The 17,364-nt window shown below is 41.7% G+C and overlaps 1 protein-coding gene across 1 annotated transcript; it reads left to right on the top strand.

Moving 5' to 3' along the window:
- Window positions 1-5,773: 5,773 nt before the first annotated feature.
- Window positions 5,774-8,872, top strand: LOC108440808. The gene is made up of 3 exons (XM_017719923.2): window positions 5,774-5,894; window positions 6,106-6,222; window positions 7,864-8,872. Exons 2-3 carry the CDS (start codon window positions 6,119-6,121, stop codon window positions 8,660-8,662), a joined length of 903 nt encoding a protein of 300 aa, XP_017575412.1. The 5' UTR covers window positions 5,774-5,894; window positions 6,106-6,118; the 3' UTR covers window positions 8,663-8,872.
- Window positions 8,873-17,364: the final 8,492 nt, after the last annotated feature.

The following is a 17,364-nucleotide window of genomic DNA, read 5'->3' as shown; positions in this document are numbered from 1 at the left end:
TCCCTGACAAAATGTGCCAAAAAGGTTCCAGAAGCAAAATATGTGTCAGCAGAATCAGATAACAGAAAAAAATAAAGCAAAAACTGGAAAAATAAGTAATAAATGTAAATCAAAATGAGCGCGAATCTCCTCGTTTACTTCAAATTTTTTGTGTTTGTCACAGATTTGTGTCATTTTAATAGAATGTCCTGTTTGTGGATTCTAAAGCATTTGAGTGGTGACTGATTGGTCCGACCGTCCCTGCAGCTGAGATGTGAGTCTCTATAAGCTCACTGTGTCCAGACCATGAAGGTACAAACCTGCTATTGAAATGAATTCCAGAGCAGAGGCTGGTCGTCTACTCCTGTCTCAGCCCCGACGGCTCACAGCACCGCCGCTCTTCGTCGTTCACCGTTAATATGATATCTGTTGTTATTGAGTCTCTCTGTCTGTGATCATCTCAAACTCTGAGAGTACACAAAAAAGCAAGAGCCCCATAAAACTATGAAAACCCATGTCTATCACGCAGCTCCTTCAACAGAAGCCCGTTTGAAATCTCAGCATCGTTCAGTTTCGATGTGAACTTTTTTTTTTTCCGTGAAATGTCAAAAAAGAAGAATAAAGGAATGTTCTACAGCCGTTTTCCGTTTTTTAACAGGACTGCTTGTTTCCTTGTTTGCATTTATTTCTGAAGCCCACTGCACATTTTTTGGATGAGTGTTTCTTTGCACAGCACATTTTTCAGAGTCAGTCCTAAAAATAACAACAAAATACGCAACTTATCAAACACACAATACAGACGCATGCAGTCTCCAACCTACACTACCCATCAGGAATTTGGAATCACTTGTTGATTTAGTAATATAGTGATAATATTTAATGCTATTAACTTGTAATGTGGTATTTTATATGCATATCTTTGCATATAATGCATATATTTATATTACACCTTACATTATGTAGATTTAAATCAAAACTAGGAACCAAAACATTGTTTTTCAATATGACAAAAATGTTCAGGTTATATTGTGAGTTTTACGCTGTTCAGGTGCATTTATCATATTTTTTTAACAGTAAAGTATCTACCTTAAGGTTTTATCACCTTCTCAAACATAACACAGTGTGGGTGTTAAAGCTTTATTAATTAATAAGTTTATTTATTTATATATTTGCAATGCTAAACAGCTTTTCTCAGTCCTCATCTTCATCTTCATCACTCTGTCCTATGGATTAGTCCTAAACATTGAAGTTGCACAGGTCTAGACTTTAAAGGAACAGCAGTGGTTCTATACAGAACCTTGAACACTTAAAGAACCATTTTGCATGCAGATTGCTGGAGATTGTGCTGTACATGGTTCTATGTAGCACCAAAAGGCTATTCTATTGCTACAAGCTTGACACTGTAACAATAGCAGAACCCTTTTTTCAGGGTTAAGAACCATATGCAACACATTCTCCACCAATCTGAAGAACAGTTTCACCATGCAAAGAACCATTAAGCATGCGAATGGTTCTTTGAGTGTTCATGGTTTGATGCAACCATTGTCTTTACTAAAGAACCCAACGTCTTAAGAGTGTCGCATAATGAGTATCTCGTGCCTTTATCTGGACTTATATTGTTGAAAATGTTGATTCCAAACAAAAAAATTCCCTCTACAGCATCATCTCGATTAGGGCAGGTAGCGAGCTGGAGGAGTCCAGGAACACCACTGAGGATGTGTCCAGAAGCATCTGCAGATGAACCTACCGAGTAAATGAACCCTTATTAATTTGAAAACAATGCAAGAGCAGCACCAGAGCTTACGAGCTTTGCTTTTAATGCCTGCAACATGTTCCAAAATCTGGAGCAGGAGCCAGTTGACCACTGTGTTACATCACCGTCCCTTATAGCAGCACTAAATAATTGTGATTTGTCTTCTTGAAATAAGCAGGACGTCTCTGAAAAAGACGGCATCTAGAAGGCAGCATATGTTGCTCCAGCATCTGTTCAATGTTAATGGTGCGTTCATGGCCATGCTGGTTACTCACTAACACCCTCCACACAATGACAGATGCTGAATTTTGAACTTTATGCTGGTAACAATCTGGACAGTCCTTTACTTCTTCAGGCTGGAGAAGTGCATTTATTTATACAGCAAACATATTTGGGTAAATACTACATGATAAATACACATTTATTGATGAAAATATATGATTTATTTTATATTTTATGTTATTCTTTTATTAATAACTAAATAAATAAAAATCAATAAATATGACTAACTTCCTCATGATGTATTTCCACACATAATTGCTATTATTATTTCATTTCGGTCCTATTTTACTATTTCAGTCTTTTTATTCATTTATCTCTGTTTCCTTATTCTTATCTCTTAAAACTCTTTATCCTCTCTGTCTCACTCATCATCCATAACAGAACTGAGCGCACGACACCTCAACCTGAGTGTGTGTGTGTGTGTCTGTCTCTGTGTGTGTCTTTCTGTCTGTTTGTCTGTGTGTGTGTGTGTGTGTGTGTGTGTGTGTGTGTGTGTGTGTGTGTGTGTGTGTGTGTTTTTTACATGCAGGGCCTGACAAATATCTTGACACTGTCAGCACTAATAGAGATTAATGTCAGTTACTCTCTCTCTCTCTCTCTCTCTCTCTCTCTCTCTCTCTCTCTCTCTCTCTCTCTCTCTCTCTCTCTCGCTCTCTCTCTCTCTCTCTCTCTCGCTCTCTCTCTCGCTCTCTCTCTCTCTCTCTCGCTCTCTCTCGCTCTCTCTCTCCCTCTCCCTCTCTGTCTCTCTCTCTGTCTCTCTCTCTCTGTCTTTCTCACTGTCTCTCTCTCTCTCTCTCTCTCGCTCTCTCTCTCCCTCTCCCTCTCTGTCTCTCTCTCTCTCTGTCTTTCTCACTGTCTCTCTCTCTCTCCCTCTCCCTCTCTGTCTCTCTGTCTCTCTCTCTGTCTCTTGCTCTCTCTCCTTCTCCCTCTCTCTCTCTCCCTCTCTCTCTCTCTCTCTCTCTCTGTCTCTCTCTGTCTCTCTCTCTACCTGTTTCTTTCTCCCTCTCTGTCACTTTATCTCTGACCTCATGCATCTTTTTCTGTTCTCTCTCTCTCTCTTTCTCTCTCTCTCTCTCTCTCGCTCTCTCTCTCTCTCTCTCTCTCTCTCTCTCCTCTCCCTGTAAGCAGTCTCCAGGTGGAGGATCTGTTGTTCTGCGGCTCAAACTGTCATCCATCAAACACGCCACTCTGGCAGCTCCTGGTTGCCATGGTAACTGGCCTTTACCCGGCGACAGGTTTCAGAACCTCGTTGCTCCTCTCAGCCCTGCAGCACCTTCACCGCTTTCATCCTCTCTGTCGTTCGCTCCCTGGAGTACAAGTGTCTTTTTCACATGTATACAAACAGAAAACAACGTGCCGACTTTATTTATTTATTTATTTATCAAACAGATCGCCCCCATGCTGTTAGTGTTTGAAACGCAGGTTAATAATGAATCGGTGAGGCATAGAACAGGTTGTGTGAAGTAACGTGCTGGGTATTTTACACTCTGTCAGAGACCCAAATCATTAATTAACAAACAAAAAATTGAAGATGGCTTTACAAGACTACAGGGTCTTTCCAAAGCCAGCAGATGGCGAAGCTCTGCACCAAGTCTGAGATCCGTCTTAAGCTGCTTTTCCACTGCATGGTACCAGCTCAGCTCGACTGGGCTGGAGGTTGAGGAACCAACCCTGTGACCGGAAGGTCGCCGGTTTGGTCGCCTCGGCTGACCGTCCATGACTGAAGTGCCCTTGAGCAAGACACCTAACCCCCAAGTGCTCCCCCGGGCACAGTGGATAGGGCTGCCCACCGCTCCGGGCAAGTGCGCTCATTGCCCCTTAATGTGTGTGTGTGTTGACTTGTGTGTATGTGGTGTTTCACTGCACGGATGGATTACATGCGGAGGTCTAATTCCACAGTGTGAAAACTCAGCTGGCTGATGGTTCTGAATGAATTCAACTTATTTGTTTTACCAGGCAAACCTGGCACCAGGCCAGTGCTAACATTTGGATCATTCCCTCCTAACTCACCTGTGGCCTGTTTGTTTTTTATGTCAAAAATGCTTCTACTTAATTCAGGCAACTACACAACACACACCTTCCAAGCCGCATCTCCCTCAGGGTCGCGGGGGGTGCTGGAGCCTATCCCAGCGGTCATCAGCCGGAAGGCAGGATACACCCTGGACAGGTCGGCACTCCGTGGCAGGGACAGACAGACACAGGCATTCACTCACACCAAAGGGCAATTTACCACATCCAATTTTCTGACTGCATGTCTTTGGACTGTGGGGAGAAACTGGAGAACACCCACACAGACAGAACATGCAGACTCACACAGAAAGGACTCTGGTGCCCAGCCGGGGAATCGAACCCAGGCCCTACTTGCTGTGAGGCGACAGCGCCACCCACCGTGCCACCCAAACACAACACTAAACATTTTACTATAAAGCTACTGGTTTCACTTTAAAACTGTCCATAATGGGTTGATTATTTTTATATGTTGTTATATTTTTATATAAATACTGTACAATTGTGGTTTCAAAAGGCGTTTTCAATTAAACACGTCAAAAAAGGATGTGCAGGTCACTGCTGTCTTTGGGGAAATGGGTAGAATTCTCCCTTAACTCCAGATTTGTGTCCATGTCAAATTTTTAAGTCAAAGTTTCTGTTTACATAATGAAGTCGAGAGCGTTTTCTCTCTAAGTTCTAGCCGAGTGGAGGTGTTTACCGTCACTGGCTGTTAGTTAATGATATACAGGTATGCAGGTATGCAGGTGCTGTTGATAGTCAACATTTCAACAGTAGGTCAGTCAGCAGTTTATCAGTGCAGCCAACCCATCGTCCACTTTCAGTAGCTTTCTATGTGGTATAAATTTAGAGATTAGATTAGATTAGATTAGACTTACTTGAACATTGATATAATTGTGCTAATGTCTCCCTAATGTTTTCCAAGGCCCCGTCCCATTTTACCCCTCACCCCTACCACTTAGCCCTAGTCATGATTCTTGTTGAGATAGAGGGGTGGAGCGAAGTGTTGGGGCTACATGACCCTCCAAATGGAACCAAAGACCGAGACCCAAGAAATCCACAAATGTGAGAATTTTCTCTGTTAAAAAATTATGATAGGCATTGAATTATCCACTTTAATGGTGTTTCAGTGCACTATGGTCATTTTCTTCATTACAACCCTAAAAAATCGCTAGCAGTTCCGGTTCCACCTTAAGTGGTGCAGCAGTTACATTCTGGTGCCTCAGACATCAGAACTGCTGCACTACTTAAGGTGGAACAGGAGAATAACTGACTTCAGGTGGGTGATAAATAACTGCCCCCCTCTTTGAAGGCGTATGATCCCTAAATGTAACTAAAGCCCAGCAGTGAGGAGCTGAACTTTCCCCTCCTCTGCTGTCCCTGCACACGGGCAGGGTCGCCTACAGAGCGGCGCTAGTAGCTGTTAATGAAGTGATGCTCTTTTATTAGAGGGGCTCATTTCAGAGGGAAGATCTCAACCACTGCCCTGTAGCTCAGGAACCAGGAGACACTCGAAAACAAGGGGTAGGGGTAAAAGAAGAAATGGGACTGGGCCTTTATGTACTCTAAAAAAATGTTTTTATTTGATTATTTTATTCTATTTATTTGATTACGCTGTAAATATTGATTCTGCTCTCTGTCTTTCCAACGGCCTGAAAAGGGAGACTTATTATACATGACGTCAGTGTGAGCTGGAGTTCCTTATGTAAGCAGGTTCAGAAAGTGTTTGGATGGTAAATTAATGACAAACACTGAACAGGTCAGATTCTCAGAAACAGAGGAGGAGGTGCAGCTGTGAGCTCACTTAAAACCCAGCCCAGCTTCAGATTCACACAACAGAGAGAGAGAAGGAGAGAGAGGCACGTAAACACAGGTAAGGCTCTCGTGAAAATCTGTTACTGCTTTTGTGGGAACGTTCAACATGAACCTGATGCTGATTGCAGTGTTTCTCAGTATAAACAAACACGTAATAGTGTAAATCATTTTCATCCTGCATTAAACTTTGCAAAGGTGCACTGACAAATGAGTCGACTGAACGGTCATCTGTGTCCAACGGATGTATATTTATGTTTGTGCTGACACAGCTGACCGTGTCTGATGGCCGTGTCTATGTCCCCTGCGTCGGGACAGAAGGAGACGGGCCTGCGGAGTCCAGCGCTGCTCGGGAAATCTTCTCCATCGTTCACCGCCATGAGTGAAATGTGAGTAGTTACTGTGTGTGTGTGTGTGTGTGTGGGTGTGTGTGTGTGTGGGTGTGTGTGTATATATATATATATATATATATATCTATATATTTAGTTGCTGAATTTCCTTTGGGATCAATAAAGTATCTGTCTATCTATCTACTTTATTGATCCCAAAGGAAATTTAGCATCTATCTATCTTTCTATCTATCTATCTTTCTATCTATCTATCTATCTATCTATCTATCTATCTGTCTATCTATCTGTCTATCTGTCTGTCTATCTGTCTATCTATCTGTCTATCTGTCTATCTGTCTATCTGTCTATCTATCTATCTATCTATCTATCTATCTATCTATCTATCTGTCTATCTATCTATCTATCTATCTATCTATCTATCTATCTATCTATCTATCTATCTATCTATCTATCTATCTGTCTGTCTATCTATCTATCTATCTATCTATCTATCTATCTATCTATCTATCTATCTATCTGTCTATCTGTCTATCTATCTATCTATCTATCTATCTATCTATCTATCTATCTATCTATCTGTCTGTCTGTCTGTCTGTCTGTCTGTCTGTCTGTCTGTCTGTCTGTCTGTCTATCTATCTATCTATATTAGTGTGTGTATATGTATATATATGTAGTAACTTTACAGAAGAGGCCAAAAACACTCGTATCTTTCAATGTACATCAATGTAAAGAGGTTTTATTAAGTGATTTTAGAGCATTTCTATTGGTCCATTCACCATGAAATTGTCACTCAATGTCAAAGACAGCTGGTGTGTTAAAATGATGTAGAAAATTAAAAATCCAGAAAAATGGAGATACTTCTAATAATATGGTGCTTCAAGATAATAAGAGTTTTGCCCGGTGCTGTATGTATATAAAATAAGTATATTTACATGTACAGCAGAAATATATTAAACATTTCTTATATTGCATAAATTAAACAATAAAAATAAAGAAAAATATCAGACTGTGGAAATATTAATTCCACATTACGCATCTTCATAGTTAGTGGTCAAACAGGTTGTCTTGTGTGAGTCCTGTTGATGTTTTGGTGTCCGGTCGTCCGCCGGCTCCCGTATTTACAGCTGTGTAGTAAACAGCCTCAGGATGATGGTGCCTGTCCTCAAAACCGCTCTGCAATGAAAACAATAACAAGGACACACATTTTCAGTGCTCTCTACCAACTGACACCTGCTGAATATGAGATTATATTTAAAAATATAGTAAATAAAGGCATTTTGCTCCTTTGTGAAATGTCAAATCAATAGAAACAGTGCAGCAGAGTTCTGGTGTTGTTTCTCAGTGATGCTGTAAGGTCACTGATTTGATACAGTTGGTCATTTTAATAAGGGATATTACCAGTCTTGGTAATTAAAACAGCTTTTCTACTGAGTGAATTCGTCTATTTTACGGTCACTCTTTGCTGACACAGGCACTGCGCAATAGAATGGGACACTAAAGCAGCCGCACATGAGCCTAAGATTGCCATGCCCAATGACAAGCGTGGGCTAGAGGGGTACAGGTGTGTGTAGAGGGGTACAGGTGTGTGTAGAGGGGTACAGGTGTGTGTAGAGGGGTACAGGTGTGTGTTCTCTGTTAAAAGTTAAATAAGCAAAAATAAGCACTCCAATGTTTCTCCAGCAAAAACTACACAGTGCCAAGTTTGGACCTGGAGAGCTTCCTGTCTGCGAAGGTTAAAATCCGTCAGGAGGGGCTGCTGGACTCCAACCTGAAGACCAACCTGGAGTTCGCCGTGCAGACGCTGGAGGGCTTTCCTGCTTCCAAGCGTCGTGATGTCTCTCTCACCGTGGAGGGTGAGCGGCAGCTGGTGCGCATCACGGCAGGGACCCCCGTCCTGCTCTACAGCGTCCGTCTGGGTCCGAAAGGGCCTGAGCTGCACCAGAAAGTCCCAGTGGGCGCCAGGCTGGACCCGACCTGTCTGAACGAGTGCCATTTCGCCGGGCATCTCTGCCAGGATGAGCTGGAGAGCTGCATGGAGCAGGCCAGACGGGTTCTGAGCCGCGAGGCCCAGAAGAACCCTTCAGGCCTGAGCGAGCTGGAGCTGAGGATAACCTGTGGAGAGCTGCGTCTCACCTACATTACCCAGCAGCCCCAGCGCAGTCTCGTGGTCCAGCCACGGCGCAGGACCTACCTGGGCAAGTCGCTGAACCTGGAGAGGGTCCTGGAGCTGAAGACAAGCCTGGAAAGGTCAGGGGTCATGGGGAAAGGCCTGCTCGCTTGCTTCCAGCACCTGCTGCTCCACTACGGTCAGTTTCAGGAGGAGAACAGCCGCCTCGTTCTTCAGAGCGATGGAGAATTGGTGGAGCTGGTCTGTGGAAGGCCTGATTACCACAGCACCCAGTATTACATCTTCACCGATGGGCAGAACCAGGCCCACAGCCACCGGGTGCAGGACATTGACTTGTGGGAGTATGACTGAGGGGTCAAGAGGTCATAGTCCAGAGGTTAAGCAATATATTGCATTTAACCTCTAGCTTATATAAGGTCTGATGATAATCAGTAGATGTTGGATGCTCTGCTGTAACCTAGTTGATCTACCTAGACTCCGCCCACAAATGTGCTCTTTTGTTGCTAGGTTGAAACTGTAGAACGGACTCGGTTTATATCATATCAGATTTCTCAGTGCTGTGAACTCTTACTCTGATTTCTTTCAGGTTTCTCAGTGCTGTGAGCTCTTACTCTGATTTCTTTCAGATTTCTCAGTGCTGTGAGCTCTTACTCTGATTTCCTTCAGATTTCTCAGTGCTGTGAACTCTTACTCTGATTTCTTTCAGATTTCTCAGTGCTGTGAGCTCTTACTCTGATTTCTTTCAGATTTCTCAGCGCTGTGAACTCTTACTCTGATTTCTTTCAGATTTCTCAGTGCTGTGAGCTCTTACTCTGATTTCTTTCAGGTTTCTCAGTGCTGTGAGCTCTTACTCTGATTTCTTTCAGATTTCTCAGTGCTGTGAACTCTTACTCTGATTTCTTTCAGATTTCTCAGTGCTGTGAACTCTTACTCTGATTTCTTTCAGATTTCTCAGTGCTGTGAACTCTTACTCTGATTTCTTTCAGATTTCTCAGTGCTGTGAGCTCTTACTCTGATTTCTTTCAGATTTCTCAGTGCTGTGAACTCTTACTCTGATTTCTTTCAGATTTCTCAGGGCTGTGAACTCTTACTCTGATTTCTTTCAGATTTCTCAGCGCTGTGAACTCTTACTCTGATTTCTTTCAGATTTCTCAGTGCTGTGAGCTCTTACTCTGATTTCTTTCAGATTTCTCAGTGCTGTGAACTCTTACTCTGATTTCTTTCAGATTTCTCAGGGCTGTGAACTCTTACTCTGATTTCTTTCAGATTTCTCAGCGCTGTGAACTCTTACTCTGATTTCTTTCAGATTTCTCAGCGCTGTGAACTCTTACTCTGATTTCTTTCAGATTTCTCAGTGCTGTGAGCTCTTACTCTGATTTCTTTCAGATTTCTCAGTGCTGTGAACTCTTACTCTGATTTCTTTCAGATTTCTCAGGGCTGTGAGCTCTTACTCTGATTTCTTTCAGATTTCTCAGTGCTGTGAACTCTTACTCTGATTTCTTTCAGATTTCTCAGTGCTGTGAACTCTTACTCTGATTTCTTTCAGATTTCTCAGCACTGTGAACTCTTACTCTGATTTCTTTCAGATTTCTCAGGGCTGTGAACTCTTACTCTGATTTCTTTCAGATTTCTCAGCGCTGTGAGCTCTTACTCTGATTTCTTTCAGATTTCTCAGTGCTGTGAGCTCTTACTCTGATTTCTTTCAGATTTCTCAGTGCTGTGAGCTCTTACTCTGATTTCTTTCTGATTTCTCAGTGCTGTGAACTCTTACTCTGATTTCTTTCAGATTTCTCAGTGCTGTGAGCTCTTACTCTGATTTCTTTCAGATTTCTCAGCGCTGTGAACTCTTACTCTGATTTCTTTCAGATTTCTCAGTGCTGTGAGCTCTTACTCTGATTTCTTTCAGATTTCTCAGTGCTGTGAGCTCTTACTCTGATTTCTTTCAGATTTCTCAGTGCTGTGAACTCTTACTCTGATTTCTTTCAGATTTCTCAGCGCTGTGAACTCTTACTCTGATTTCTTTCAGATTTCTCAGCGCTGTGAGCTCTTACTCTGATTTCTTTCAGATTTCTCAGCGCTGTGAACTCTTACTCTGATTTCTTTCAGATTTCTCAGTGCTGTGAACTCTTACTCTGATTTCTTTCAGATTTCTCAGCGCTGTGAACTCTTACTCTGATTTCTTTCAGATTTCTCAGCGCTGTGAACTCTTACTCTGATTTCTTTCAGATTTCTCAGCGCTGTGAACTCTTACTCTGATTTCTTTCAGATTTCTCAGTGCTGTGAGCTCTTACTCTGATTTCTTTCAGATTTCTCAGTGCTGTGAGCTCTTACTCTGATTTCTTTCAGATTTCTCAGCGCTGTGAACTCTTACTCTGATTTCTTTCAGATTTCTCAGCGCTGTGAACTCTCACTCTGATTTCTTTCAGATTTCTCAGTGCTGTGAACTCTTACTCTGATTTCTTTCAGATTTCTCAGCGCTGTGAACTCTCACTCTGATTTCTTTCAGATTTCTCAGCGCTGTGAACTCTCACTCTGATTTCTTTCAGATTTCTCAGTGCTGTGAACTCTTACTCTGATTTCTTTCAGATTTCTCAGCGCTGTGAACTCTCACTCTGATTTCTTTCAGATTTCTCAGCGCTGTGAACTCTTACTCTGATTTCTTTCAGATTTCTCAGCGCTGTGAGCTCTTACTCTGATTTCTTTCAGATTTCTCAGCGCTGTGAACTCTTACTCTGATTTCTTTCAGATTTCTCAGCGCTGTGAACTCTTACTCTGATTTCTTTCAGATTTCTCAGCGCTGTGAACTCTTACTCTGATTTCTTTCAGATTTCTCAGGGCTGTGAACTCTTACTCTGATTTCTTTCAGATTTCTCAGTGCTGTGAGCTCTTACTCTGATTTCTTTCAGATTTCTCAGTGCTGTGAGCTCTTACTCTGATTTCTTTCAGATTTCTCAGTGCTGTGAACTCTTACTCTGATTTCTTTCAGATTTCTCAGTGCTGTGAGCTCTTACTCTGATTTCTTTCAGATTTCTCAGTGCTGTGAACTCTTACTCTGATTTCTTTCAGATTTCTCAGTGCTGTGAACTCTTACTCTGATTTCTTTCAGATTTCTCAGTGCTGTGAACTCTTACTCTGATTTCTTTCAGATTTCTCAGTGCTGTGAACTCTTACTCTGATTTCTTTCAGATTTCTCAGCGCTGTGAGCTCTTACTCTGATTTCTTTCAGATTTCTCAGCCCTGTGAACTCTTACTCTGATTTCTTTCAGGTTTCTCAGTGCTGTGAGCTCTTACTCTGATTTCTTTCAGATTTCTCAGCGCTGTGAACTCTTACTCTGATTTCTTTCAGATTTCTCAGTGCTGTGAACTCTTACTCTGATTTCTTTCAGATTTCTCAGTGCTGTGAGCTCTTACTCTGATTTCTTTCAGATTTCTCAGTGCTGTGAACTCTTACTCTGATTTCTTTCAGATTTCTCAGTGCTGTGAGCTCTTACTCTGATTTCTTTCAGATTTCTCAGCGCTGTGAACTCTTACTCTGATTTCTTTCAGATTTCTCAGTGCTGTGAGCTCTTACTCTGATTTCTTTCAGATTTCTCAGTGCTGTGAACTCTTACTCTGATTTCTTTCAGATTTCTCAGCGCTGTGAGCTCTTACTCTGATTTCTTTCAGATTTCTCAGCGCTGTGAACTCTTACTCTGATTTCTTTCAGATTTCTCAGCGCTGTGAACTCTTACTCTGATTTCTTTCAGGTTTCTCAGTGCTGTGAGCTCTTACTCTGATTTCTTTCAGATTTCTCAGCGCTGTGAACTCTGACTCTGATTTCTTTCAGATTTCTCAGTGCTGTGAGCTCTTACTCTGATTTCTTTCAGATTTCTCAGGGCTGTGAGCTCTTACTCTGATTTCTTTCAGATTTCTCAGCGCTGTGAACTCTTACTCTGATTTCTTTCAGATTTCTCAGTGCTGTGAGCTCTTACTCTGATTTCTTTCAGATTTCTCAGTGCTGTGAGCTCTTACTCTGATTTCTTTCAGATTTCTCAGTGCTGTGAGCTCTTACTCTGATTTCTTTCAGATTTCTCAGCGCTGTGAGCTCTTACCCTGATTTCTTTCAGATTTCTCAGCGCTGTGAGCTCTTACTCTGATTTCTTTCAGATTTCTCAGTGCTGTGAGCTCTTACTCTGATTTCTTTCAGATTTCTCAGTGCTGTGAGCTCTTACTCTGATTTCTTTCAGATTTCTCAGTGCTGTGAACTCTTACTCTGATTTCTTTCAGATTTCTCAGTGCTGTGAGCTCTTACTCTGATTTCTTTCAGATTTCTCAGTGCTGTGAACTCTTACTCTGATTTCTTTCAGATTTCTCAGTGCTGTGAACTCTTACTCTGATTTCTTTCAGATTTCTCAGTGCTGTGAACTCTTACTCTGATTTCTTTCAGATTTCTCAGTGCTGTGAACTCTTACTCTGATTTCTTTCAGATTTCTCAGCGCTGTGAGCTCTTACTCTGATTTCTTTCAGATTTCTCAGCCCTGTGAACTCTTACTCTGATTTCTTTCAGGTTTCTCAGTGCTGTGAGCTCTTACTCTGATTTCTTTCAGATTTCTCAGCGCTGTGAACTCTTACTCTGATTTCTTTCAGATTTCTCAGTGCTGTGAGCTCTTACTCTGATTTCTTTCAGATTTCTCAGTGCTGTGAGCTCTTACTCTGATTTCTTTCAGATTTCTCAGCGCTGTGAGCTCTTACCCTGATTTCTTTCAGATTTCTCAGCGCTGTGAGCTCTTACTCTGATTTCTTTCAGATTTCTCAGCGCTGTGAACTCTTACTCTGATTTCTTTCAGATTTCTCAGCGCTGTGAACTCTTACTCTGATTTCTTTCAGATTTCTCAGCGCTGTGAACTCTTACTCTGATTTCTTTCAGATTTCTCAGCGCTGTGAACTCTTACTCTGATTTCTTTCAGATTTCTCAGCGCTGTGAACTCTTACTCTGATTTCTTTCAGATTTCTCAGCGCTGTGAACTCTTACTCTGATTTCTTTCAGATTTCTCAGCGCTGTGAACTCTTACTCTGATTTCTTTCAGATTTCTCAGTGCTGTGAACTCTTACTCTAATTTCTTTCAGATTTCTCAGTGCTGTGAGCTCTTACTCTGATTTCTTTCAGATTTCTCAGCGCTGTGAACTCTTACTCTGATTTCTTTCAGATTTCTCAGCGCTGTGAACTCTTACTCTGATTTCTTTCAGATTTCTCAGCGCTGTGAACTCTTACTCTGATTTCTTTCAGATTTCTCAGCGCTGTGAACTCTTACTCTGATTTCTTTCAGATTTCTCAGTGCTGTGAACTCTTACTCTGATTTCTTTCAGATTTCTCAGCGCTGTGAACTCTTACTCTGATTTCTTTCAGATTTCTCAGCGCTGTGAACTCTTACTCTGATTTCTTTCAGATTTCTCAGTGCTGTGAACTCTTACTCTGATTTCTTTCAGATTTCTCAGTGCTGTGAGCTCTTACTCTGATTTCTTTCAGATTTCTCAGTGCTGTGAGCTCTTACTCTGATTTCTTTCAGATTTCTCAGTGCTGTGAACTCTTACTCTGATTTCTTTCAGATTTCTCAGTGCTGTGAGCTCTTACTCTGATTTCTTTCAGATTTCTCAGCGCTGTGAGCTCTTACTCTGATTTCTTTCAGATTTCTCAGCGCTGTGAGCTCTTACTCTGATTTCTTTCAGATTTCTCAGCGCTGTGAGCTCTTACTCTGATTTCTTTCAGATTTCTCAGCGCTGTGAGCTCTTACTCTGATTTCTTTCAGGTTTCTCAGCGCTGTGAGCTCTTACTCTGGTTTCTTTCAGATTTCTCAGTCTGAGCATGTGCAAAAACAGACCGAGGTACTGGAAACAAGCGAGCAGCGTCGCCGCGAGACGCAGCAAAACACTTTTGAAGCGACACTGAAATCAAATACATGCTTCAAGAAATGAAGGATGTAAATATTCTTCATCTTCTAGATGATGCATGTTCATATTTTTTAGGTAAAGTGGCGCGATGTTTGACAAAAAGCATGAAGTTTGAGTTTTACATTACGTTTATGTCTCATCCTCTTCTGTGAGTTTATTGGCTGGTTTCAAAGCAGAAATCTGATTAGTGTCTGACTCATGCAGACCTGGAGTTTCCAATTATCTGATTACTCAAGAGCGTCAAAACATGTTGATCAGATTACTGACAAAATCTGATTTTCTGCAGTTATTGGATTAGTAAGTGGATGTAAACACACTCAACATCTCTTTAAATTGTATGAGATTGTCACCAAACAACAATTAATTCTTGCCCAGCCTCATAACAGTAGCTTCTAAAGAACACATCTGTGGGTGGAGCCTGGATAGATCAATCACTAGTGTGTAGATCTCTGGGGAAATGGCCCTCCATTGATATTGTATTAATCAAAGAGGGATTTTTCTTATTATATGTGCACACAGTTGACATGGTACTTAACTGGACGTTTATGTGTCTGGCACATATCTGGGCAAGATCTTATTGTACTGGATGGGTTCGGTAAATGCTATCCTACTGCTCTCTTAGCGGACTACTGGTGTTCACTCTCGCGCTCTCTCTGTTATAACAGTATAATGTTTACTTCTCTGCTCCTCTATGTATTTGTTCTGTTTTGGCTCAGGATCTTATCTTAACAGCATTAAAGAAAAATCACTAAATATTCTCTTTCTCTGTCTGACTGTAGTCCATCTGTTACAACGCAATTCATCAGCCCCCTCAATCCCATTGATTATTAACCCTGTACTACAAGCACAATGACTCAGTGATAAAGCATCACAGTGATGGTGGTGAATAATGATGGAGCTGAACGTCTGTCTGTTTATTAGGAGGAGGAACGTTAGCGCGCTCGGCTAAAGCGTTTGGGAAATGGAGACTGAAACTGGGGAGCGCCGACGCTCTGCTGAACAGCAGGGGGTGCTCTCACTATATTCTTACCTTCAAGTGTATTGCGCTGGGCTCCCGACTGGGATCGCGAGTTCGATCCCTGGTGATGCTACAGCCGTCCATAGCTGGGTGACCAAGAGGGCACAGTTGGTCTCGCTCTCTCTGGGGTAAAAAAGGCCAAAACATCACTAGCTAGCTGTCTGGCTGTCTATATAATTTGGTTATTTTGATTACGTGTTTATGTTTCATCTAGGGCAGGGGTCGGCGTTCCAAATGATTCTTTGCCCTTTCGTTAGCTACTAGCTAGGCGAGACTGTTGTCTGTGGGACAGAACCTCACAAAGAACCGGGCCTACAAGCCCGGGCTTTATACTAAACTAATCTGTGAGCAGCAGGTGGACATGATCAGTACTCTGGAGAGCTAGAGCGCTGATTGGAGCGTGAGAGCTAGGCAGGAGTCATGTGATTCCCCAGGGGGTTCTGGGAGATGGAGTCCAAAGAGATCTCAGACCCGAAGGGAGTCATGACACAGGGTTAAAGGGTGAATCAGCAGTTCTACATTAACTCCATTTCCTGTTAAACTGTGTTGAAGGATCAGCAGAGCTTTATTTTACTGTAGAGGAGGATTATTTTATTATTACCTACTGATCTAGTTTGGGCAGCACCCGGGGAGCAGTTGGGGTTTAGGTGTCTTGCTCAAGGACACCTCAGTCATGGACTGTCGGCACTGGGGACCGAACTGGCAACCTTCCGGTCACAGGGCCAGTTCCCTAACCTCCAGCTCACGACTGCCCCAAATGTTCTGCACTGTTCCAAAGATGGTTCTTCAAGGGTTCTTTAGTAAAGAAAAGGATTCTATATAGAACCATGAACACTCAAAGAACCTTTTGCATGATTAAATGATTCTTTGCTTGGTGAAATGGTTCTTCGGTCTGAAATATAGCACCAAAAAGGGTTCTTCTATTATTGCAACGTCAAGATTGTAACAATAGAAAAACCCTTTTTGGTTCTATATATAACCACTTTCCATTCTCTATCAATGTGAAGGACCGTTTCACCAATTAAAGAATCAATTAATCATGCAAAGGGTTCTTTGAGTGTTCGTGGTTCTACATAGAACCATTTTCTTTTGTAAAGAACCCTTGAAGAACCGTCCTTTTAAGAGTGCACAAGTTACTGTACAAACACTACGCTCTTAAAAAGAGGTCGTTCTTCACTGGTTCTTTAGCGAAGGGATTGGTTGGTTTAGAACCATGAGTGCTATATAGAATCATTTGCATGCTTACCTGGTTCTTTGGATTGATGGAGAATTTGTTATAGGTGGTTCTATGTTGCACCAAAAAGGGTTCTGCTATTGTTACAATGTCAAGCTTGTAATAATAAAAGAACCCTTTTTGGTGCAACATAGAACACGTTTCAAAAAGGTTGTATCTAAAACCGTACACAACACATTCTTCATCAATCTGAAGAACCCTTTTGCCATGCAAAGAACCCTTTAATCATGCAAAGATTTCTTTGAGTGTTCCTGGTCCTATATGGAACCATTTTCTTTACTGAAGAACCCTGCACTAGCCGTCTTTTTAAGAGTACACAAGTTAGTGTACAAACTCTACACTCGTAAAAAAGATGGTTCTTCAAGGTTTGTTTACTAAATGGAGTGGTTCAATTTAGAACCTTGAGTTCTGTATAGAACCTTTTCACACTAAAATGGTTCTATGCAGCACCAAAAAGGGTTCTGCTGTTGTTACAATGTCAAGCTTCTAACAATAAAAGAATCCTTTTTGGTACTATATGGAACCCTTTTCAAAAAGGTTCTAAACAGAACCACAGACAACACGTTCTCCACCAATCTGAAGAACCCTTTCACCACGCAAAGAATCTTTTGCCTCCATGCCTCTTCAAGGGTTCTTTAGTAAAGGGAGTGGTTCAATTTAGAACCGTGACTTCTATGTAGAACCATTTGCGTGCTTAAATGGTTCTTTGCATGGTGAAATGGTTCTTCAGATTGATTTAGAACGTGTTGTGTATGGTTATACATAGAACCTTTCTGAAAATAGTTCTACATAGCCAAAGGGTTCTGCTATTGTTACAAGATCTATTATAATATTTGCAGAACCCTTTTTGGTTCTATACAGAACCGTTTTCAT

This window comes from Pygocentrus nattereri, chromosome 5 (genome assembly GCF_015220715.1).
Source record: "Pygocentrus nattereri isolate fPygNat1 chromosome 5, fPygNat1.pri, whole genome shotgun sequence".
Taxonomy (NCBI): Eukaryota; Metazoa; Chordata; class Actinopteri; order Characiformes; family Serrasalmidae; genus Pygocentrus; species Pygocentrus nattereri.
This window is presented reverse-complemented; position numbering and strand designations above follow the sequence as displayed.